This window comes from Neomonachus schauinslandi, chromosome 6 (assembly GCF_002201575.2).
Source record: "Neomonachus schauinslandi chromosome 6, ASM220157v2, whole genome shotgun sequence".
In the NCBI taxonomy this organism is placed as follows: domain Eukaryota; kingdom Metazoa; phylum Chordata; class Mammalia; order Carnivora; family Phocidae; genus Neomonachus; species Neomonachus schauinslandi.
Window position 1 is genome coordinate 122,862,063 of NC_058408.1, and position 24,903 is coordinate 122,886,965.

General features: G+C 41.0%; 1 protein-coding gene across 3 annotated transcripts; it reads left to right on the forward strand.

The window, feature by feature from the left end:
* Nucleotides 1–3,111: 3,111 nt before the first annotated feature.
* CCNJ (cyclin J) lies at nt 3,112–23,634 on the forward strand. Of its 3 annotated transcripts, none has more exons than XM_021699823.2 (5): nt 3,112–3,212; nt 11,865–12,075; nt 19,139–19,438; nt 19,526–19,685; nt 20,249–23,634. In XM_021699823.2, exons 1-5 carry the CDS (start codon nt 3,144–3,146, stop codon nt 20,658–20,660), a joined length of 1,152 nt encoding a protein of 383 aa, XP_021555498.1. In that variant the 5' UTR covers nt 3,112–3,143; the 3' UTR covers nt 20,661–23,634. The 3 variants fall into 3 exon arrangements, with proteins under 3 accessions (XP_021555498.1, XP_044772499.1, XP_044772500.1); XM_044916564.1 differs by having other exon boundaries at nt 3,144–3,212; nt 19,559–19,685; nt 20,249–20,892; XM_044916565.1 differs by having other exon boundaries at nt 3,144–3,212; nt 19,562–19,685; nt 20,249–20,892.
* The last annotated feature ends 1,269 nt before the right edge of the window (nt 23,635–24,903 follow it).

Below are 24,903 nucleotides of genomic sequence, written 5' to 3' on the forward strand. Positions count from 1 at the left end.
AAAACAATTTAACATCAGTTGCTTTTCACTGCCTAAAGTTCATGAGTTTTAAAAGCTTTCCGGAGAATCTGGTCCTGCCCTCATCTTTTGCCTAATCCGTTTTGCGCCTTATGCAGCAGGCACAACAGACCCTTTGCGAGTTCTCTACTCTGCTCATTGTGTAGAAGTTCTGTCTTTTTTTTACTTCCATCCTTTCATACCTTTGCCGGCTGCTGATTCCAAGATTTCCAAGTGCTTCCTCTCTCTTCACTCCAGGCAGACACTGACCTCCATGTTCATTCCAAACATGCCTTCTCCTTAGGGCTGTTGAATTTGCTGTTCCCTCTGCCTGGAACACTCAGCCACCAGATATCTGCATGCTTCCTCACTTCCCTCAGGCCTTTGCACACCTCACTTTATGGTAAAACAATGTCTGCTCACTGTCACTTTCTGTTCTCTGTTTCTGTTTATTTTTCTTCACAGCACCTGTCACCATGTGACTTTTTGTTGTTGCTCACTTATTGTGTTTCTCTCCCCATTAGAATATAAACTCTATGAAACCAGACTTCATTAAGGAATTAAGTAAATACCTAATTGTGTCCAGCTTGCCCGAAAGGAATTAATGAGGAAATCATAATAAACCTGAGTTTTACACTTTAGGGATTTATAATCTAAGACATACTAGGGCAAATTCATATATATATATATATATAAAGTGTATATATACATATACACACGTATATATGTGTGTATACATACCCACACACAAATTTATAAAATGAATGAACATTAAGGTCCTTTCATCATAGGTAAATCCAGAAAATCTGAGAATACTTTGTGAACAAATATCTCCCAGTGAATAACATCTTCAAAGTAAGCCATGAGAGACAACCTACTTATTATACTGATGATTACAGTCTGTGACCTATTTTTCTGAAAGGGTTCTTAACTAGACCCTGCACATTTAAGTTATTGGGATGCCAAATTATTGTCATAAAGTTGCTTAGTGCACATGAATTAGAACCTAAGGAGGTAGGTACTATTTAAACACCATTATAAATGGCATGGAGGTTTTGGCCTGGATGTGTTCCTCTCCTCTCTAGGGAAACCCTGCAACTGAGATAGGCCTGGGCAGCCTCTCCCTGGACAACACTGGGCTAGGCTGGGTTCTGCCGAGCTCTGCTTCTGAGTTTTCCTTGTCTTGCCATTAGTTCCTGTAGCCCTGCTCTCCTGGGCTTAAGCATTGTCTCACATACATATCTGCAGCTGCTCTTCAAATATATCAAGATGTCATTGTGGTAATAAGACTGATTTATGTAACATACATTCCTCACTTTATAGTAGCTATAAGCATGCCTCTTTTAGGACAAAGAATTCTAAGTAAAAGGGGGAAGTTTCCATGATTCATTTTTAAATATTAAATGAGGTTGATCCACATTCTCAGAAAAGCAAGCATCACTGTCCTGGGTTGACCATGCACTTCTGTTGTGATATTCCACCAAAAAGGTTAAAATACAATTGATTAGATTTCTGCGAATCATATTCCAGGTTCCATATCACCTTACTTGATGTTGGAGTGTTTCCACAGTTTTGTAGTTTGCTGATTTAAGACCACAGATGGCAAATTACATCCACTTTGGATTTGACAAACTAGGTTACTAAAGGTAATCTCTACTCAAAGCTCTTGGGGATCTCTAAAGCAAAGGAAATAAAGAGGGGGAATGATAAATTACGTTTCTAGAAGCAGGAATAGGTTTTGAGGCGGAACTTAGCAGAATTTCAAAGAGCAAGCCCGTTTAGGAGCTTCGGAAACGGCTAAAGCATTTGTGCAGGGATTAATAATCCCACTGAGCAGCCCCTAGGATGTATACGGGGCTGTTGTGATGTGAGATAAAGCAGATTCAATCCACACTGTAAAGGTTTTAAACGCCAAACTGAGGCTTCAGAACTTTGCTCTGCGGGCATCGGGAGCCATCGAAGGTTCTCAGCAGGTGAGTGGCATGACCAGATTGGCCCGCGGAATGATGATCAACGTTGTAATTTGTCTGGCGCCCTCCTCCGACCTCTGCCCGCCCCTCGGGCCGGCTTCCCGGTAGGCGGTGGCGGAGATGTCGGGCAACGCCAAGCACCGGGTCGCGCCGAGCCGGCGCGGGTTGTTGCTACCGGGTCCCGACCAGGGCCACCGAGCCGCCGCCGACCGCTGCACCTGGGCCCGGCCCGGCCGCCGATTGGACGGCTCAGGGTGACCCGGCTGTATCGCGAGACGAGATTGGCAGCAGCGGGGCCGCATGTGCCCCCGCGCTGGCTTTGTACGCGGAGCCGCCTGCCGGTCCTTTAACAATGGGCGGCGCGAGCGCCCCGGCGCTGGGCCCGAGCTGAGGCCGGCGCTTCGCGGCCGACTGTCCGCATCATGAGCGGGGCCGGCGTCCCAGGCACGCCGGCGGGGCTGGGGCTGTAAGGGCCGCGGTTCCGGGTAAGGGAGGCCGCCGTGGGGACCGGCAGGCCTGTGCTGGGCGCGGGACACCGGACCCGCCCGGCCCGGCCTTTTGTTCGCCTTTCTGGGGCCGCGCGATCCCCTGCGCTGCTCCGGACGAGGAGGCGGCGGCCTGGGTGTGCGCCGGCCCCGGCGGGACCGCGGGGACGCCCCCCGGGAGGAACGAGCGCCCGGGCGCCTGCAGCCGGGACCCGGAGCCAGGCGGGCTTTCGTCCGTCGGTTTGTCCGCGGGAGGTTTTCTCCTCAGGGGGTCTGCGACTGGTGTCAGTCTCTCGGCTCCCCGCGGCCGACGGGAGAATTCGAACCCGGGACGCGGGGAGCCCTCAGCCGGGCCTCCGCCTCCAGCTTCCCGTGCGCGCAGCCGGGGCCGCGCTTTGGGAACTCGGGCCCAAGTTGGACCCCTTTGCCTGGCACCCAGGCCGGCAGTTCTCAGCGTGAGCCCGCTCCTCCTGACTGGGGCCTTATGCGCGGCGTCGGGGAATTGGTTTGCATCGGTGCTAGCTTTAGGTCGAGGCGGGTGAAGAGGAACAGCCCCCCAGGGTGGCCTGAGGGCACACCCCTCAAGAAGGGGGCGCGGAGGGTCGTGTGGAGGGTGCTGGCCGTGACCGCGTCTGGGGTGTGTCTTACAGACTGAAGTTGCCGCGTCTGGGCAGGCGCGCCGCCCGGTCCCATGGAGCTGGAGGGACAGTGGTGGCGGGGACAGCTGGCCGCAGACATTCATCAAGCGCTTCGATACAAGGTAACCCCGATCCCGGACTTTTCCTTGCAGTGTTTTGTGCCAGTTTGTATAAATCTCAGCTCCCTGGGAAATGCGGTCGCTAGTTTCCAGACCAGAAAGGGCGCGTTTGCTTATTTGCTCGAGGTTAATTAACTTCTTAGTTTCTTCCTTTGGATGTATCAGAAGAACCTGCAACTTAAATTGAGGAAGGGGGTGGGGCGCGGTATTTGGGAGAGGGAAGGTGGAACATGACTTTGATACTGTGTTTAAACAGATGTGTGTGCTGCCTTTCTCTTGGGCAGAGTAGCCCTCCTTGTTCTGTAGTTGCTGTTGCATTAGGCTGTTATGTCACATCTGTACATTAACTCCCCAGCCTGTCCACTAACTTGCTGTAAGTCAGACTTTGGACAAGTTACTTAATTTTCCTGTTTCCCAATTTCCTCATCTGTAGAATGAATAATAATAATGGAACGTGCCTTGTGGGGGCGGGGATTGTGAGATTAATGAGCTGATACTGTACATGAGCTTTAGAACAGGGCTTGGTATATAGAAGCACTAAGCCATAACTTATTTTCCCTGAGACCCTCAGATTTGCGGGCTGTTCAGAATGCCTTAAGGTAGGAATTAACTGCTGCTTCCAACTAATGTAAGGCAGAAAGTACACTTAATATATTTAATAGATGTTGGTAGGGAGAATTCACTTTTCTGGCACAATGCAAAGTCTGCGTATTGTTGCTCTTAAGTAACAGTTTTACTCTGTCATATCCCAGCTTAAGGATTTATCTCTGCCTCTTTGATAACCAGAAGAGAGACCAGATCAAAACTATCCCTAACTTGACTCATTTTCACCAAGGATGGAGATAGCCATTTGTTATGTATAGAAAATGAGAGAGAAGCAAAGCACTGACTCTTTAATAAAAGGGATGTTGACTCTTGGAGTTGGGAGATCCTGGGATGATAATGAACTTGTATCTTGATTTTTTTTTTTTTAAGCTGGGTTAACTAGATTAGAAAACCTAATTCTAACTTCAGTTGTTCCAACTGTACCCTTTTCTGAGGTTTAAGACTTCTAAATGCTACGTATTAATTCTGACATTAAGCCTCTTAGATGGACTAAAGACACCTCAGCCCCCTAAGAGGTTTTTCCTATCACAAAAAAGTCTCAACTGTGGAATGGTTCTCTGGAATGTTAGGAAGAGAGTTTCAGGTTTTCCACTTTGAAAATTGTCCATATACTTTTTTTTTTTTTAAGATGTGGTCTTTTAGTTTTATTTTTTATTTTTATTTTTTTTTAAGATTTTATTTATTTGAGAGCAAGAAAGTGAGAGAGAGAGAAGGAGCAGTGGGAGGGGCAGAGGGAGAGGGAGAAGCAGACTCCACTGAGCAGGGAGCCCAATGTGGGGCTCCATCCCAGGACCCCTGGATCATGACCTGAGCTGAAGGCAGACTGAGCCACCCAGGGGCCCCTCAAAAGATTTTTCTTAATGGACTTCCATGGTTTTCAATTATTTTATCTGTAATTTTAATCCTGAATGATTTCCTGAATTAATTTTGTCAGTTGAGGTTGGAAGTGGATTTTTTTTTTTTCCACAGACTTGTTGAATACTTTTTGTGTATTAGGCTCTGGGGAGGATTGAAGGAATAAGACACAACCCTGTACTAAAGTTGCTTACGAACTATCAAGAGGATGAGCTAGCACAGGGTCTGAGGGAATGGCACTGAAAATTACCTTGGGCCACCTGTGGCATGCTACCCTGGGTTGTCTTTATTTTATCTTTAAGCACTGTGTAAGCCACATTTGACACAAAGGCCACACTTTTTTGAGTAATTTATGTTAATCAGTAAACTTGAGCATCGTAGAACTGGAAAGAACCCTGGTTGTAGTGCACTGAAGTCAAGGAAAGTTAAAATGAACTTTTCTCATAAAAAAAAAATACATGTTAATTCCAAGCTGTTAATTAGGTGGTTTAGTTGGATAGTCATATGCTTATTTACTCAACATATATGAGTACCTGCAGTGTACAAGGTGCTATGCCAGGTGTTAAAATAGTAATAGTGAATGAGAAAGGTATAATCCGCCTTTACGTGGTCTAATCTCCTATAAATCAGAGCATCTCAATTTAGGTCTTCCTTTGGGCAGGTGCCATTCAGACACTATGAAAGGTATTCTGTGTTTAGATCCAAGGTGTATAGAGAAATAATTGCTTCGACCAGCATTGTATCTACTAGAGAAGGGTAAAAATGACAACAAATGGAAATTCTCTTCAACCCCAAAAGCCAGATGTATTGTTTTTGTAAAATATAATTACACTCCCCCCAAAAAAACCCTACAAAGCAACTGTCTTCTTACACCTATGTCTTCTCCTCTGTCTTCTCGTTGTTTGCTGTATATACTAGTGCCTTAGGATGCTTGGGAAGTATTTTCAGGAGTCTTTATGACCGATGCGAACAATGCTAGCTTGTGAGAAACATTCAGAAAATATCCCACAGAGTTGTATTTACATTTGTGAGTATTCCTTCTATGCCTTTATTTCCATCCTGGCTGGACAGTAATCTGTTCTGGGAAAGGGATGGCATTTGGGGTGGGGAGCTGACTGGTACTTGAGACTGGAGATGGAGATGACAAGTCCAGGTCTCAGTGCTTTGGTCCTATGGGATTCCGAGAAGCAGGGAGGAAGAAGAGTGTAAAATTCTGGAGGATCAGGAATAGATAGTAGAAAAACCTTGTAAGCTGAGAGAAGCACAGGTTATTTCCTCAGCTTGCCCAACAGCAGGCAGTACCTGGACAAGGAGAACGAAATCTGACAGCCATCTGGTAGGCACTTGTACTTTACCATTTAAAATGACAGAAGGAGAATGTATTCGTTAAAAATCTCCTGTTGGTCTTTGGTGTTCTTGCCTTTGTTTTGTCCACATTTAATAAAGTTAATATAGTGAAAAATAAAGTCCACCAACTACAGTGTTTTCCATCTGTTTCCCAGTGAGCTTTAACACCTTGTTCAGGCCTCTTTTATTTATTTATTTTTTAAAGATTTTATTTATTTATTTCAGAGAGAGAGAGAGACAGTGAGAGAGGGAACACAGGCAGGGGGAGTGGGAGAGGGAGAAGCAGGCTTCCTGCTAAGCAGGGAGCCCGATTTGGGGCTCGATCCCAGGACCCTGGGATCATGACCTGAGCTGAAGGCAGACGCTTAACCAACTGAGCCACCCAGGCGACCCTTAGACCTCTTTTATTTTTATTTATTTATTTATTTTTTTTAAGATTTTATTTATTTATTTGACAGAGAGAGACACAGCGAGAGAGGGAACACGAGCAGGGGGAGTGGGAGAGGGAGAAGCAGGCTTCCTGCGGAGCAGGGAGCCCGATGAGGGGCTTGATCCCAGGACCCTGGGATCATGACCTGAGCCGAAGGCAGACGCTTAACCCGCTGAGCCACCCAGGCGCCCCTTTCAGGCCTCTTTTAAAGAAAGCCTAACCTGACTTTGTTTTTTCCCAGCACTCCATCCCTTGAGCTGGGTTAGATCTTCCGTCTCAGTGTTCCTGTAATACCCTGTGGTTACTATATTATATCCTAATCATCTCTTTGTTTTGGTTTACCTGCGCAAGAGAGGCTTGAGGCTGTTATCCAGCTTTTATCCCTGGGGTTAACACAGTATCTGCTACATAAGAGATGCTCAATAAATGTCATGTGATGACAGCAAAGAAAGGTGAAGTTTAAAATTGTAACTCATTTACACCATTCTAAAGATCTGCAGAAATGGTAAAAGAGGAGATCCTGGGGGCTGCATGAGAAATCGGCATGTTCCTTTTATTGGGGGAAGTTAATATTTTTCTTCTCTTCAAAGAACCAAGCAAGCCTAAGCCAGTAGTTTTTTTCCTAAATAGCATTTGTTTATGCTTTTCTCACATGTACAAAAATTTGAAATGGCCTATTAGTCTATCTACCAAGTAACTCTTATTAATATTTTTTAGAAAAATTTTTTTTTAAAGATTTTATTTATTTATTTGAGAGAGAGAGCATGAGAGACAGCACAAGAGGGAAGAGGGCAGAGGGAGAAGCAGACCCCCTGCTGAGCAGGGAGCCCGATGTGGGACTCGATCCCGGGACTCCAGGATCATGACCTGAGCCGAAGGCAGTCGCTTAACCAACTGAGCCATCCAGGCGCCCCTATTTTTTAGAAATTTTAAGTGATACATGCATATGGTTAGAAAGCTTTTCCCAACCCTCACTGTTCCCTGATCCCCTAAGGTTACCACCATTGTTGTTTTTTTTCCTGAAAAGATACCCAGTAAATTAGTATATATGCAAATATTTTTTGTTGTTGATACAAGAGGTCAGAATATATATTCGCTGTTCTGTACCATCCTTTCACCTCACCATCATTCAACTCATTCTATTTATGTTTTTTTTTCTGTATCAACACATTTGGATTAACTGCCCTTTATTTTAATGTCCACATTGAATTGATGTCCTATGGTTTATCAGTTCCCTGTTGATGAATGCCAAGCTTTTTTTTATTGTACTTTTTTTTTTGAGATAATTGTAGATTTACATACAGTTGTAAGAAATGATACAGAGAGATCCTCTATACCCTTTACCCAGTTTCCCTCAGTGGTACATCTACAGAACTTTAGTATAATTTTCACAACCAGGATATTAATATTGATATAGTCAAAGATACAGAATATTTTTTTATCACCACAAGAATCTCTTATGATTTGTAGCCACACCCTCTTCTCTCCCACCCTTATTCTCCCCCTTAACCCCTGGCAACCACTAATTTGTCCTTCATGTCTGTAATTTTGTCCTTTTAAGAATGTTATGTATGTGGAATTACGAGTATGTGACCTGGGATTGGCTCTATACACTCAGCAATAAATCTCTGTAGATTCATCCAGATTTTTGGATATCAAGCTTTTCCCACTATTTTGCTATAAAAACGATGTTGCAAAGGACCTTCTTATATGTAGGGTAAATTGCTAGGTTGAAAGGTATTTGCAGTCTGCATTTTAAAAAATTTATATTACCTAATTTCCCTCCAAAAGGTTATGTCAGTTGTCAACCTGACCTATTAAATACATGGTAGTTCCTCTTTCCACTCTTGATAGCATAAGCAAAAGTTAATAAAATATAATCTGGGAAGTGAAAAAGTATGTAATTCTTTAGTTTTGAATGAGAATAGCCATCTTTTTATATGTTTTTGGCCATATTTAATTTTCCTGTAAACCGTTTATAAATGTTGCCTTTTTCTTTTTAAGATTTTATTTATTTACTTGACAGAGAGAGACACAGCGAGAGAGGGAACACAAGCAGAGGGAGTGGGAGAGGGAGAAGCAGGCTTCCTGCTGAGCAGGGAGCCCGATGCGGGGCTTGATCCCAGGACCCTGGGATCATGACCTGAGCCAAAGGCAGACGCTTAACAACTGAGCCACCCAGGCGCCCCTAAATGTTGCCTTTTTCTTATCGATGTGTATGTGTAGGATTTCTCTAAATAATAGAGAAATTCACTCTGTCCTATGTGTCAGAAACATTTATTAAATTCATCTATTCTCCTGATTTGAAATGCCATTGTTATCAAATCGATTTCTTTATCCAAGAAAAATGGGAGTCGTGAGATGGAGTATGTATACAAGTCTTCCATACTCCTTTAGAATTTTAATGTTACCTTCATAGAGTGCTGAAATATAAATATTTTTTCTAGGTGTTTTAATTTTTATAGTTACTTTGTATGGAATCTTCTGTTTTCTAACCAGTTAATATATAAGTAGGCTATTGTTGTTTTTGTTTTTGTTTTTAAGATTTTATTTGACAGAGCACAAGCAGGGAGAGCAGCAGGCAGAGGGAGAGGGAGAAGCGATGCTGGGCTCCATCCCAGGACCCTGGGATCATGACCTGAGCCAAAGGCGCCCCCAGGCTATTGATTTTTTTAATATTAATTTTGTGAACAGCCGTCTTACTGAATACTGTTTATTTTTTCTGTTGGTTTTCTTGGATATAAATTCTATCATCTAAAAAATATTTTTTTTCCTATTACTGACTTTTGATTCTCCTTTTCCAGTCATTAAACCTTTTCTTTCTTTTTTCTATTTGGATTAGTTAGTGTTCACGGAATGATGTTAAGTAATATTGCAATAGCAGGCACTAGAATGCTAATCCTTCTACTGTTTATCTTCAAGTGAGATGCTGGCTCTTTAATTTGAGATTTTTTTTTTTTTTACCTTCCTTCTTTCATCAAAGAAATATACATCTGATATTATTTCTCCCAGGGTCACCTTTGTCCAGATGCTATTTTGGCATCTATCAAGATGATTGTGAATATTCATGTGTGATTTTTAAATTATGATTTATAGTAGTAGATTTCCTGATATCAAACCATCTTTGAATTCCTGGGATGTACTACAATTGATGATATTCTTTGGATATACTATTAAATTACATTGGCTAACATTTTATCTAAAGTTTTATACCTTACTAAGTTAGATATATAACTTCGGTTTTTGGTGTTTGTTTATTGTAAAATGTCCACAACATAGAACTTTAACCATATTTAAGTGTCCAGTTCAGTGACTTTTGGTACATTTACATTCTGCTACTTTCACCACTCTCCATCTTCAGAACTTTTTCATCTTCTTTTTTTTTTTTCAAGATTTTATTTATTTATTTGACAGCGAGAGAGGGAACACAAGCAGGGGGAGTGGGAGAGGGTGAAGCGGGCTTCCCGCTGAGCAGGGAGCCCGATGTGGGACTCGATCCCAGGACCCTGGGATCATGACCTGAGCCGAAGGCAGACGCTTAACGACTGAGCCACCCAGGAGCCCTGTCATCTTCTTTTTTTTTTTTTTTTTAAGATTTTATTTATTTATTTGAGAGAGAGAGAGAATGAGGGAAAGTGAGTACGAGAAGGGGGAGGGTCAGAGGGAGAAGCAGACTCCCTGCTGAGCAGGGAGCCCCATGTGGGACTCGATCCCGGGACTCCAGGATCACGACCCGAGCCGAAGGCAGTCGCTTAACCAACTGAGCCACCCAGGCGCCCCGCCCTGTCATCTTCTTAAACTAAAATACATTTTGTTTATCCATTCATATGTTGATGGATTGTTTCCACCTTTTGGCTTTTGTGAATAATGCTGCTGTCAATATATATACAAATATCTGAGTCCCTTCTTCAGTTCTTCTTGGTGTATACCTAAAAGTGAATTGCTGGATCATATAGTGATTCTGTGTTTAATTTTTTTTTGAGGAATTGCAATACCATTGTTCAGCGTCTGTGCAATTTTATATTCCCACCATTACACAAGGCTTCCAGTTTTTCACATTCTTATCAACACTTGTTAATTTTGTTTTCTGTTTCTGTGGTTATTTTGCTTTGTTGAGAGAAAGAGAGGGCTAGAGGGAGAGGAAAGAATCTCAAGCAGGCTCCACACCCAGCATGGAGCACAATGCAGAGCTCCATCTCCTGACTCCCATCTCACAACTCCCAGACCTGAGCCAAAATCAATTCGGATGCTTAACCAACTGAGCCACCCAGGTGCCCCTGTGTTTTTTTTTGATAATAGCCATCCCAGTGGGTGTGAAATGTTATCTCATAATGGTTTTGATTTGCATTTCCCTAATGATTAGTAATGTTGAGCATCTTTATACGTGTTTATTGGCCATTTATATGTCTTCTTTGGAGAAATGATTTTCATATCTTTTACCCATTTTTAAGCAAGTTGTTTTTTTGTTGTTGGATTGCATGTATAAAAGAATTCTTTATATAATCTGGATATTAACCTCTTGCCCGAATATGATTTGCAAATATTTTCTCCCATTCTGTGGATTGCCTTTTCCCTCTATTGAAAAGAGTGAACTTTGATACACAAAAGTTTTAAATTTTGATGAAGTCTGATTTATCTTTTTTTGCCTGTGCTTTTGGGGTCATATCTGTGTAATTTCCTGCTATTGTGATACCTGTTGGGTTTAGTTTTAGTATTATGCTGATCTCATGAAATAATTTAGAACCTGTCTTTCTCTATGCTGTGGAAATACTTTAGTACTACAGAAAATTTCTAACTTGAAAAAAATGGGTTCATACAATTCTGAGATTGAACAGCAATGAGGGGAGAAATTTTAGGTGTATGAAAAGGTAATGGCAAAGGAGAGCATCATAAAACTGCTAAAAGGGAAACATGCTTAGAAGATACTAGTGGATGAATACTAGTCTCTACCTTCCATACCTCTGCAAGTGTAGTAAAGCATGTGACATACCAGGAGCATATTCACTTCCCTGTTACCGTCTGATCCAAAGCTTTGAGCTTTCTGGAAGGGCTGTGTATGTGTTGTGTGGTTGGGATTTTGATAAGGATGTTTTTCTGAAAACACCTGGTAAGGAAAATAAGATACAAAAATCTTGCTGGAATATATCCATTCTGTAATGCAAGAAACACAATTTTTCACATCAGAGATGGTTAAAAATGAAGGAGAAAAGTTTGGTTTTAAATTTTAAATCAAGTGCTGTTAATTAATACTGTTCATTATCCTTCCAATGAACTTTTTCATGTTTGTGTTTCTTTCAAGAAAAGTGTTCTAGGCACTTGTTAACACTAATATATTGGGGGGGGGGTCGTCTTTGCATTGTGCAGGTATACTACTCCTACGGGCTATGTTAGACTAAATATTGTTCCTCTTGATACAGGAGCTGAAGTTGCCTTCCTACAAAGGCCAGTCCCCTCAACTAAGTCTCAGAAGGTATTTTGCTGACCTGATTGCCATTGTGAGCAATCGCTTCACACTCTGCCCTTCTGCCCGACATCTTGCTGTCTATTTGCTGGACTTATTTATGGATCGATATGACATATCTATCCAGCAGCTGCATTTAGTTGCACTTTCCTGTCTGCTTTTAGCAAGTAAGTATGAACCTCATGTATATGACTGGAAATTTCCATTGTTTATAATAAAGAAAATGTATGTAGAGCTCAGTGAAATATCACCAAATTCCATTCATTCCAATTTACTAATATCAGAAAGTTTATGTTGAAAGTGCTTCTTGGCATAATAATTTTTAACTAGACATTAAGAAGTGGCTCTGCAGTCTTTTGAAAACATGTTCTTAAGCCCTACATCCTGAAGATTCTGCTACAAAAGTCTAGGCCACTCCAGATCTACTGACTCAGAATCTGTATCATGGGGCTCGAGTTCCAGAGGTGATTCTGATGTACTTTTCCAATTGAGAACCATTGCCTTAAAGTTCTCAACTGCGAAAAACTGTGCCCCACAAGAAATAGTTGGCTTTGGGTGAAGCCGGTTTTGGTTGTTGTCACAACCTGGGAGGATGCTGCTAGGATCTAGTGAGGAGAGGTCTGGGATGCTACTAAATTCCTACAATATACAGGACAGCCCCCAATAAGGAATTACTGGCCCAAAATATCAGTGGAACTAGGTTGAGAAACTCTGTCTAAAAGATACTGTACTCTTGTATTGTTAGAATACCTTCTACTGACTACATAATGAGTTGGCTTAATGAACTAAAGGTTCACAGGCCTCTGCTACAAATGGGGAGGACTTTGCTTCTGCAGTAGGCACAGTTCCGTGGTCAGCTGCAAGGTAGACTCTGATAAACCGTATTTGTTACCTGATGCAGAATGTACTGGTGGGTCTTTTGGTGCCTCTTTCTTTTAGCTTCTTCCTGTAAATTATTTCATTGTTAGTACCTTGACCAAAGAGAAAGAGGATGAGTAAAGGAATTGAAATTGGGTTTTTCTTCTTTTAGTAATGTGAGAAAGATTGTATATAATATTGAAATTGAATTCATTACTCTTTATATTATTTATGACATTACAATAGGAATGTAAACCCCACTTTAAAGTAGGATGTAGAAATACCTACTGCCTTCATCTCTAACCCCCACTTGAGGGTTTGGGATCTTGTATGGCTGCTGTCTAAGGAACATTCCCCCATACCCTGCCACCAGAGTTCTTTCTAGAACAACTTTGTTCTTAGACTGCAAGTAAACCTAAAACCAAATGCAGGCCTGTGTAATCATTTCTAGGACAGATTTCTTTTTCTACCCTTATTATTCCTTTGATCTGATTTTGTCTCCTTGGAGGTCTTTTTTAAGTTATTTCAAATCTTTTGTGGACCCGGCTGAATATAAATAAACACAGCCCCAGTAATGACTTCCCACTCCCTGTGGGTTAAGGTAGAAACTCCTTAATGTAACATTTAGAACCTTTCGTCTAGACCCCGCCACCTTTCCAGTCTTATCATCCCACCCTATTCCCATGCACCTTGAGCCAAAGTCTTACCAGAATACCATCTATTTCCTGAAAATCTGTATTTCTCCTTTAATCTGTTGTCCTCTAAGATTCAGACACATCACCTGTTCTTCTCCCCTCTACCCAGAAAGCTGGAGAGGTAATACTTGCATTTATAATTAACCTTTAACCTTTAATCAGAGTGTCATTCTCATAAGCAATCTCATGTACAATTCTGTATATGTTTCATCACTGTCTGTGAAGCCCTTTGTGGTTTCATAGTTTGCATAGGACTAGAAAAACCCATCCTTGACGTATCGGATGTGTGAGAATCCACACATGGAATGGTTTCTTGTTATCCTACAAAGTGTTAGTTTATAATAGGATCAGTTTATAGAAGAGAGATGCTGGAAATCACATACACAAGTTAGGTTATTTTAAAAACTTCGGATCGTTAATGAAAAATGATTTTTGCCTGTTTTGGCTGTCACTGTGCTTTTACCACTACCAAGTCCCGTTTGCTCTATGCCTGAGATTCTTAAAAGTGTGGTGCAGACCGAGTGGGAGATTCTTGCTGGTGGACTGTGAAATTATGAATGATGTAGAGTTCATGGACTGACTTACATTTGTGACTTAAGTTTACTTACTGGTAACTTATCAAAGAATTAGGGGATACTAAACTAGATACTCATAAACCACATGTTATTGTGAAAGTTCACTGGGGACTCTAGTCAAATAATCTATTAAGATTTCTGGCCACCATGCAGTGCTTGGCATTGGTGCCAAGTTTCTGCAGTTTGTACAGTTTGGGGGAAGGATACTTTTATTTGCACACCATCTTAGGTTGATTGGAATGGAGTTTTCAGCTGTTCTTTTTTAAATTATTGTTAGTTTAAGATTATGATCAATTTATTTTATTGAAGATGATTTTGCACATTTTCCAGGAACTAGGCTTTAGGATTTGTATTTGCTGTGGTTCAAATATGAATTGTTAATCAGCTGTTACTGAAAGAGTCAGATACCTCCTCCTTTTGTTCTACTGACAACCCCTTACCCTCTCTTTCCCTGAGAGAGAATTGTTTTTCCATTGTTCCTTTCCCACTGGAGAATGGAAGAGTATGAGGTAGGTGTCTCCCAGGGTCTCAGCCCCTCCAGGTAGGTAGTGGGCAAGAGTTCAAGCTGTCAGGGTTGTAAGTTCAAGCCCCATGTTGGGTGTAGAGATTACTTAAAAATAAAATCTTTCTTTAAAAAAAAAAAAGTTCAAGCTGTCAGCTCTGTGCTTGGGTCAGGAATCGAAGAGGCTGGCTCTTAGTAGTTGGCTACAATCTCTCCTGCCTCTGCTCTGTAACTTTACTGCAACAAAAGCACTTAAGGTGCTTATAAACTAGTAGCCTGTTTTTAGTATCTAATGTCTGTTTTTAATTTGTGGAATACATTCTAGTGTTTTTTACATTCTTACACTCTTCTTACCTTTGGCAGCTCTCCAGTTAGGTTTCATAAACTTTTAAGTAATGCTTCTCTCCTCCCAGAATGATTGAACTTTGTATGTCCTTCTCCAGCTGCTACCTGCTTTAGGATGGGCAGCCTGTTGTGTAAAAGTGAAGAGCAGCCTACAGCTGACAGGACTGGGTGACAGTTGGATTCCACTTGTTAAGTAGGATGGGAGGCTGTCTCTGGTTTGGCCAAAGATAGAGCACAGGGTATAAGTTCCAGGTAATATGCATACCCAGCTGCCTGTGTCTGCACTATTGGAAGTAGGAAGAAAGGACCTACAGACTGTCCCTGATTGGAGAGGAGGGGTATGCAGTGTTTTAGAGTAGGGATTACAGTGATGCATTTCCTAGGTTTGTATGTCTTGTCAGCAATATGAATTTCAACAACCCTTAAGTCTGAAGTTACTTGTCCATAAAATGAAAATAAAGACATTTAACTGACAAAGTTGTTGTGAGGATCAAGTGGGTAAGATGTTTAAAAGCACATAGGAAATTGAAACAAAAGTCAGCATCGTAATGATTAATTCTGCCATAATCTGTTCTGTAATCTTTAATCTGGCTCCCTAGCCCTAAAGATTCTGGCTCTTTCCAGAAAAGTCTCCAATTATCCTGGGAAATTCTGAAATTCCAACTCTTTGTCATGTATACCCTGGCCTCCCTTGGCTTCTTTGATCAGCACTGAACTTGTGGAGAACATGAAAGCAGTCTTGGAGATGAGGCTTTTGATAATTTGTGTAACTAAGAAATGATCGCAGAATCAAGATGAAGCCAAAGTAAGATTATAGGCTGTTAGTAGAAAAATCTGTGATAAGTGCTTGTTTCTCCTTCCTTACCAGTAATGGGTTGACAGAGCTTTTTACTTAATTAACTGAAAGGTCACAATTTTATCTCATAGTTGATTTGATTTACATCTCAATTTTTAATGAGAATAGAACCTTTTATTCCCTCCCTATGAATTGTCTTTTCCTGTTCCTTACCTGTTTTTCCATTAGATTGGTAGTCTTACAAATTTGTGAAAATCCTTGGTATATATTAAGGATGACTTTTTTTCCTACTCGGTACTAACAGAATCAAATGTGGATTGGCAGAGCTTACAGTATGACATTTGATCCTTGCCCTTCTGCCACATACCTGCCGTTCACTGCTGGCTTTGAAAATGTGCTCGTTTCCATGGCTGATCTGAGCATTTCCTATAAAGGAAAGAAAGTCTGATGTTTTGTTTCTGTGGCGTCTAATTCCTTATTTTCTGGGAAGCAGATGTGAATTTCCTGTGCCCTTATTTCCTGTTTGAGGCCTTTATCAATATAATCACATGGCTTCTGGTATTTCCTTTCAATTGAAGAAACTGATGTTTGTGATCTGTATGTGGTATTACAGATAAGTAGATTTAAAATACCCATGCACATAGCTTTCAGCACAACAAAAACTATGGATACGAATGCAGGTACTCACTGACACTGTCACACATTTTGAAATCCTTTAGTTTCCGTGATTCTGAATATTTATGTCACTATATATAATGAAAAAGTTCCAAAAAACATAAGCCTGAATAAAATCCCAAGTATGGTTATTTATGTAGTTCAAGGTTATTTTGAACTCTACATGTCAAGTTGCAAAGGCTTTCACACTTGGAATAGCCAAGTACTTTATAAATACAGAAACCACGTAGATGCTTACTAATATTGACATCTTGTCTGTTTTGATAGTTGTCGTTCCCATATAACCCAGTGCAATGCTTTGATCTAGAAGTACAGATTTGGGAATTCAAACAGAAGTCTTCCTTTTTGGCTTCCATTTTTTATTTGATTCAGCTTACTTGACCTTAAATGAATTGGCCAACCTCACTGTCTTGGTTTTTTTGAGCTTTGAAACTAGTCATATACAATTTTGTTTTCAGTGTTGAAAGTTTCAGGAAGATAATATGGAACATTCTTGATCCTTGAGTTAAACAGTGAATTATGGTGTACTAGTTTCTTCAAAGGATCTTCAAGCTTGATGTAAAGAAACACCTTAGTTTTTACGATGGTCCTTTGAAGTGTACTGCTAGTGTTACTGCTGCACAAATGGCAGGGTACTTACTTTAAGAACCTTAACGATTCGTCCAGAGGCACTGAACTAAATTCCTGGGACATTCTCCACTCTGACACTGAGAGCGGTGGTTCCTTTCCTGTGTCTTTATGCAGTGATGATGCTGGATGACCATGTTCTAAAGACCATGTTAGTGCGTTTGGCTGTACTAAGTATATCATATCGGAAAAACTTGGGAAATTCTTCTCTGTGTGATTTGAATTGGGAAGGGCTATCCAGATTCTTTAAAAGTCTGAATTGTGTACTTTTTTTTTTTTTTTTTTTTAAGATTTTATTTATTTATTCATGAGAGACACAGAGAGAGAGAGGCAGAGGGAGAAGCAGGCTCCCAAGGAGCAGAGAGCCCGATGCAGGACTCGATCCCAGGACCCTGGGATCATGACCTGAGCCGAAGGAAGACGCTTAACCATCTGAGCCACCCAGGCGCCCTTGTGTACTTTTTTTAAATCAGCTCCTACCCACAGCAATATTTAGTGTTAAGAATAATTTAGATCTAAAGAAGGTCAGAATTTCTGAGGCGGGAGAGGAATTCTCTTTGGGCTCCGACTCTTCTTCAAGTCCTGAGCTTTGACTCTCCTGGCATAGGAGACACAGCCTTCTACTCCAGTTCTCCCACCCTCCAAGCAAAGACCCAAGTAGTCAGCAGTGCTTTTTCCCCAGCCCTGAGGCAGGCCCACTGGGTCCAGTCCCCGAGGGCCACTGCCGTTTGTTGTAGTACCTCCAGTGGGTGATCCAAACCCAGCCCTTCTGGAAGAGAAATTTCCCAGGGAAGCCTGCCTGGTTTCTACTGCTTGGCAGTCTTTCTGGCTCTTCTCCAAAGTATGTTTTTAATGGATAAAATAAAATTAGAAGATTTCCAAGGAAACCAAATATGTTGAAAAAGTTATCAAAATAGTAAAACAGAAAATTTTATACAGTAATATGTAACATAGTCTAACAACTGTAATTTTGAGCAAGCATAAAAGCTGTTGTGAGAAATCTGTATGATAGATTGTGTTGCATACAATTAGGAATAATTGCAATATAATATGACTGTTTTAAACTTTAATGTAAAATAGAACATAATACTAGAAGGTAGAAGGTTTTAGTTAATTTCCCTTCTTCTATGGACCACTGTGGAATGAACCCAAAGAAACTTGAAGACAATTCTTTGGTTCTATTGCTGCATCTGGAAAACCATACTGGTACTTGATAGTTTCAATTTTCTCCAGCCATAAGTTCTAGAGATACCTAAAATGAATGATTTTTGTATAGTTAAGATTAAAGTGTAAGATGGTACAAAACCTATAGGAACATTATTCTGGGGCTAGAATTCTGAGGGAATTCTGTTTCTCAGCTGTACATATGGATGAATATTTCCTGAAAAGAAGTTAATGCCTTAGAATAATGAAGTCCAGCCATCAGATTGTCTACTTCTATTCTGCTTTCAGGAAGAGGTTATAAAAGTAGATAAAAAGTATCCTCCCCTCCCTTTTTTGGTAACAGATTTAGCTAGGTTTCTGTTTTGAATTCTGAAGAGGAGGTTGCTCTGTGGAATGAGAAGGCTTATTAGATATTCACCCAGTTTTTTTCTCCTGCTGTCTCTCTAGAATTGAGATTGTTCTGAAAAATACACCAAGATGAAACACTTGAAGCTTAGCTACTTTTGATTTCAGATAACTCAGTATTTTCAGATAATGAAGTTATTCATTTCAGATAACTTCAGACATTAAATTCTTTACACTTTCTTCTATTCTAAAATAAACTAATTTTCTTCCACTGACCACTACCTGTTCCCCCTCCCCAAAAGAAATTTCCTGGAAATACTCGGCTGGTGAGATCTGAGAGAGTTATTTTTTCATTGGCACATAGGACTATTTTCATTATGTAGTGTCACATAGGTCAGCATGTTTACATGTTCCATTTTTTTTAGAGGAGAGTGAGGGGCAGGGGATGGAGGCAGGAGGAAAGAAAACACGCAGAATATGAGAGCCAGAGTTCTGGCACAATTGTATCGGCCCGAGGTAGGAGAAAGAATGTCTTTGCATCTAAATCTTTGCAGTGAGACAGCAAATCCCAGTTAAGTGACTGGACCTATAATGATGGCTTGTGTAACCTTTCTCTCTCTCTCTCTCCCCCCCCCCTTTGCTTATAAGGTAAATTTGAAGAAAAAGAAGATAGTGTGCCTAAGCTGGAACAGCTCAACAGCCTGGGTTGTATGACTAATATGAATCTAGTATTAACGAAGCAAAATTTGCTACATATGGAACTGTTACTATTAGAAACCTTTCAGTGGAACCTCTGCCTTCCAACAGCTGCCCATTTCATTGAGTATTATCTCTCCGAAGCAGTACACGAAACAGATCTTCATGATGGCTGGCCGATGATTTGCTTGGAGAAAACGAAACTCTACATGGCCAAGTATGCAGATTATTTCCTGGAAGTATCTTTGCAAGGTGAGTCATTGTGGATGCCAGGAGGTGACATGGGAGCTGGTGACTTGTGTATTCTGTTGCTTAAGTTCATTTTTGATGTCTCCACAGATTATGCCTTTCTAAATTATGCACCTTCTTTAGTAGCTGCTGCATGTGTGGCTTCTTCAAGGATTATACTTCGTCTTTCTCCAACGTGGCCTACAAGACTGCATCGTCTTACTGCTTACTCCTGGGATTTTTTAGTGCAGTGCATTGAACGGCTATTGATGTAAGCCTTCTTAATCTTGTGTTTGTGATTGCTCAGTATTTTTCTTCATGGATAAGGGGCCCTACAAACAACTTCTCGCAAGCCCAGAGCTTTTAGGACACCGGCCCTGACCGTTGCTGGCTGCCGTGAGCAGTGCTTGGCGGGAGGCTGCACCTGGGCTGTTTCCTGGGGAGAGGCTGTCGCTGCCGTCACGATTCTGGGTACACGGCATGCTCTGCGTGAGTGAGCCCGTAACCCAGATCACTCCGGGCAGCTCTTGCCCTGCTCCTTCTTTCCACACCTTTGAATTGTGGCGCCACCAGGGTGTCACCAAAGGGGTAGCGGTGTTCAAGTGCTTATTGTGGATATATTTCCCAAGCAGGAAATAGGCCTGTAGGCTACCAGCAGCGAGTTCCCAAGGTTTGTGCCAAAGGAAGGAGCTTTTTAGAAGGATAAGAGTGAGATCTCACCGTTGTCGGAATTCCGGTTACAGTGACTGCTGTGTAGGCGGTGGGGCCGTCCGCGGAGTCAGCCGTTGAAGAGTGGAAGTACCGTTATTAACAGTTTTCTCTCTCTCCGTACAGCGCGCATGATAACGATGTGAAAGAGGCAAACAAACAGAGAGGCCAGGCGGGGGCCCAGCCGGCGCAGCTGAGTGTGCTGCAGTCAGCCTCCCAGGCCTCGCGGCCAGTTCACTTTCAGCAGCCCCACTATCTCCATCAGACGCACCACACCCCGCTGCAGTACCGCCATCCTGTAGCCGAGCAGCCAAGCTGCCCGCAGATTGCATCTACCACACACACCTCGTCTTACACACTACAGACGTGTCCTGCTGGCTTCCAAACCAGTGTGCAGGGCCTCGGGCACGTGCAGACTGGTGTCGGGATGTCCCTGGCAATACCAGTAGAAGTTAAGCCCTGTCTGAATGTTTCTTATAACCGGAGTTATCAGATAAATGAACATTACCCTTGCATCACTCCCTGCTTTGAAAGGTGATGTTATGTGAAGGTAATTCCTGACCCAGGCTGTTCTGTGACTTGAAGCTCTGGGGCAAGCTTTTTGTAAAGTTCTCTTCAAAGGAAAGGGATCCAGATTGCATCAGAATGCTTCGGATACCAGCATTAGGAAGACAGAATATCTCTCTCAGTGCGCCACGAATACCGGGGAGGACTGAACCAACACTGCAAACACTTTAACAGTATGTATATCAAATCCTGTTAAAACACATCCTTATATGACAAAAACTTTCAAGCCCTTGGCTGATGGTCCAAATATTTCAGAAATATTCAATGCAACAGAAAATTTGGACAGACTCTAAATCGCCATTTTGAGATTTGATATGTGGTGGGCTCTGGGCCTAATGTTGGCTTATATGTCAGAGACTAATGTTTATCTGTGGACTTGCCAAATGGTCTTTTTATGAAGGAAAGTTACAGTATTAATTTTTGAAGAGGTCCTTTTTTTTTATTCTGCAGTTTTGAGTTACATTTTTGGTCTATAAATGAATTTTTGACTGAGTTTAAACTCAGGAATTGCTATGCTCTACCAATCTGTGCAGTAAAAAAAAAAAAAAAATTTTTTTTTAGATGAGTCTCTATAACTTCCTATCTCAATATGTAGGTATCTGGATTTATGTACTAAAATTAAGGGTGGAGTAGATCTCTTAAAATCATGGTCATAAATTTTTGTTTTTTTGCCCTAAGTGATCAACCTCAAATCTTTAGGATTAAAACACATTTAACTCAGGGAATTTGTACTACTTGGAAACACTTAACTGTAATGCAACATGCTTTGGGAATGTTATAGTATGAACTACCTTTATAACATAGGTTAAAATACTCTTGCTAGGATGTGTTTTCAACTGAGAACCTAATTGTAGCTTAGAATGAATGAAGTGGTTCCTATCATTCATAATCCATATATAGGTTTTGCATTTCTCAGTGCAATCAATGATTTATACTCAGATTTGATGTTACTCTAGAAGTTTTTTCAAGGGAAGGCGTAACGGTAAAATGTCAGTACTAGAATGAAGTCCTGTAGGTTTATTTTGAAGTGGAATGTGGCCAGGGTAGTTCTCAGGTTGTGCTAGAGCAGCACTTTGTCACGTGGAGGGCAAGTTTTACAAGCAGCCTTGCAATCCAAGCCCGTCTGTGTATCAGCGAAGGAACCCAGTACTAGATTGCAGCAGCCACTTGGATTACATTAGCCCCAGAACGGCCCTGGGACATTTCACTGTGTCGGTAATGAGTGAAAACAGCAATAAGTCGTCATTACAGCAAGGGCAATTGGGGGGAGAGAGTTCGGAGGGAATAAAAAGTAAAAAAGAAAGCATTGTAATAACTGAAACTATACATTGTGCTCTTATCTGTGGGAGAAGAGAGATTTGGTGGAGGGAAGCTTTCTGATTTAAAAATTAGTGAGGTGTGTCTTTTTGTTTGTGTTTTTTTAAAGATAGCACTTGAATAGAAGGGAAACTGCATGGCAGGTGTGTGACTGCCACAATATGCATTGAAGACAAACTTATTATAAAGATGTTGTGGGTATGCAGCTGGAGTCTCAGTAATCACGCCGATGGCTTTTGTTAGGAAGGGAAGGGACTCAACGCAGTAGTGGATTGATCAGATGGCTCCAGTGGATAAATGTGGGTGGGTGGCTTCTGCCAGCGTGAATTCCTAGAGAATGTCCTCTCCTTAAAAGAATGGTAACTTTTATAATTAGAGTACATAGGGCATGATGTGGATTTATTAGTCTGGTAGATAAAAAACCACTCAGGTAAGAACACTCACTCATGGCAGTTTTCAACCCTGAAAATTGTTTTTCTGAAAGTATAATCACTTTTCCTCTTTACAGAAGGCTGCTAATTGGATTTTGGTAGTTCTTACCTCAAAGAGAGCTTGAATTATTTGGGGGAAAGTGGGTTCAAAAGAGAATATATCTTTCACATTCACATTCAGAACCCAGCATCTGGAGTCCAATTTTCAGTATTTTAACTACCTCAATAATGCTATGAATGTAAGATATTGGGATAGAGATCCCAACTTGAAACAACAACCGGTGCCTATGGTAATTTAATGTCTTGTCAAATGCTTTTATTGATTGGTTTAAATGTCATTCTTGTTATAGAAGAATATGCCTTTTTAAAAAGCTTATAACACTTTCCCAGTTTGTATTTAAAAAAGCTAAAGAACACTGGATTAATTTTGTGGGGGGTAGAATAAAATAATTAATTGGTTACTATTGCTGCATACCCAGGGTGGGGTGGAATGGGGTGGTTGGAGAATCAGAACTATTTTTAAAACATTAAGTTTCAATATAAATAATAGCTCACAACTGCTAGCCTTGCGGGATGGGGGTGGGGGGAGTTGTGTGGGTTTTGTTTTGTTTAATTTATTGGTTAGTCTTTAAAGTAGGTCTTTTTTTTTTTTTTTGAGATTACTGGACCATCATTAAATGTGTACTGTGAAGAGATTAATGATATGTATAAAGGGCTTTACCAAAGTCCACTAAATAAACACTACTCAAGTACAGACTGCAAACCAAAATGTATCTGTGTTGTGACATTAATTGCAAATAGCGAGTATGGTGCTAAATTCTACACCAATGGAATTAGATGAGTGCTATGCACTTAATTTTAAAATAAAACTAGTTTTCAGTAAAATGGCTTTAGCGTTTTGTTTTAAATATATTTGACATATATTTGTAGCTTCAGTGAACCATGTCATCGTATTAGTCAGACTTGGAATCCTAATTATATTTACTAAAAGCCATCCAGATGTAGAGTATAACTGAAGTGGTAGGAAACTCTTGTCCATTGATTATGTATTCATACTGAGCATCAAAGCCCACGGAAGTATGTTGGACACAGCTTCTGGCCTTTTGAGCTTAAAATCAGTATATTAGCAATTGCAGCATCTGATTTCTCAAACAACACATACTTCAGAAAATTTGAAGTCTGATCTCAGAAAAGTAGGGGCACAAGATGGTCAAGGGTGTGAGAGGAAGCAGGGTCAACAGTGAGTGAGAATGGTCTGTTCACCTAAGTATATGTATCATTTGCCACTTAAAACTCAGCAGATAGAAATTGTTTTGAAGAGTAAAATTTTAACATTTTACTAATGTACTAAGAAGCATTTTTAAAATTAGTCCTCTGTATTGTCCCTTGCTCTGGCGCAGTGCCAGGGTTTAGCGACAGACCTCGAGTCAGTTAATATACAACGTTCTTTAAGGCTGAATTTAAGAAAACAACAAACATTCTAGACCAGGGCAGGTAGCTTTACGTGGAGGCAGTTCTGAACCCCATGTAACAAGTTTATATCCATCATTTGTCTTCAAGCACATGGTGAAAGACTTAACCTCCCTAACCTCAAGCAGCTCATATTTAGCTTGATACAATTTTCACATTGGAGCAGTTAACAGTGGTATAGTCTGGAACTCAGTTTAATATTATCTTCATTTAGGAAGCACCCAACATCCATTTTAAAATCCCTTAGATTAAAAAAAAAAAAAAAAAGTAAAAAATACAGTAGGTGGAAAGCATGAAGACCAAGCTCCAGCTTTCCAATGGAAAAGTAGGGGTAGGCTGCTACCCTATCCCTACCCAACTGCCATTCTTTTTATTATTATTTTAAAGACTTTTTTTCTTTAAAGATTCTATTTATCTATTAGAGAGAGAACAAGCTGGGAGAGGGAGAGGGAGAAAGATGCTCCTCACCGAGCAGGAAGCCTAACACAGGGCTCGATCCCAGGACCCCGGGATCGTGACTGAGCCAAAGGCAGGTGCCCAACTGACTAAGCCAAGCTGGTGCCCCTTTAAAGACTTTTTTTTAGAGCAGTTTTAGAATTTTTAGAGCAAAATTCAGAAGGTACAGAAATTTCCCATGTCCCCACTACCCCGTACATGCACATTCTCCCCCATTATCAACGTCCTGCCCCAGAGTGGTATATTTATTACAACTGATGAATCTACACTAACACATCATAATCACTCAAAGTCCCTAGTTTACATTATGGTTCACTCTTGGTGGTGGACATTCTATGGGTTTAGACAAAAGTATAATGGCATGTACCCATCATTACAGTATCATACTATGTATTTTCACTGCTAAAAATCCTCTGTAATCTGTTTATTCATCCCTCCCCATGCCGTCCCTTTACCCCATCCCCAACCCCTGGCAACTACTAATCTTTTTATTGTCTCCACAGTTTCTCCTTCTCCAGAATGTCATATAGTTGGGGCCAT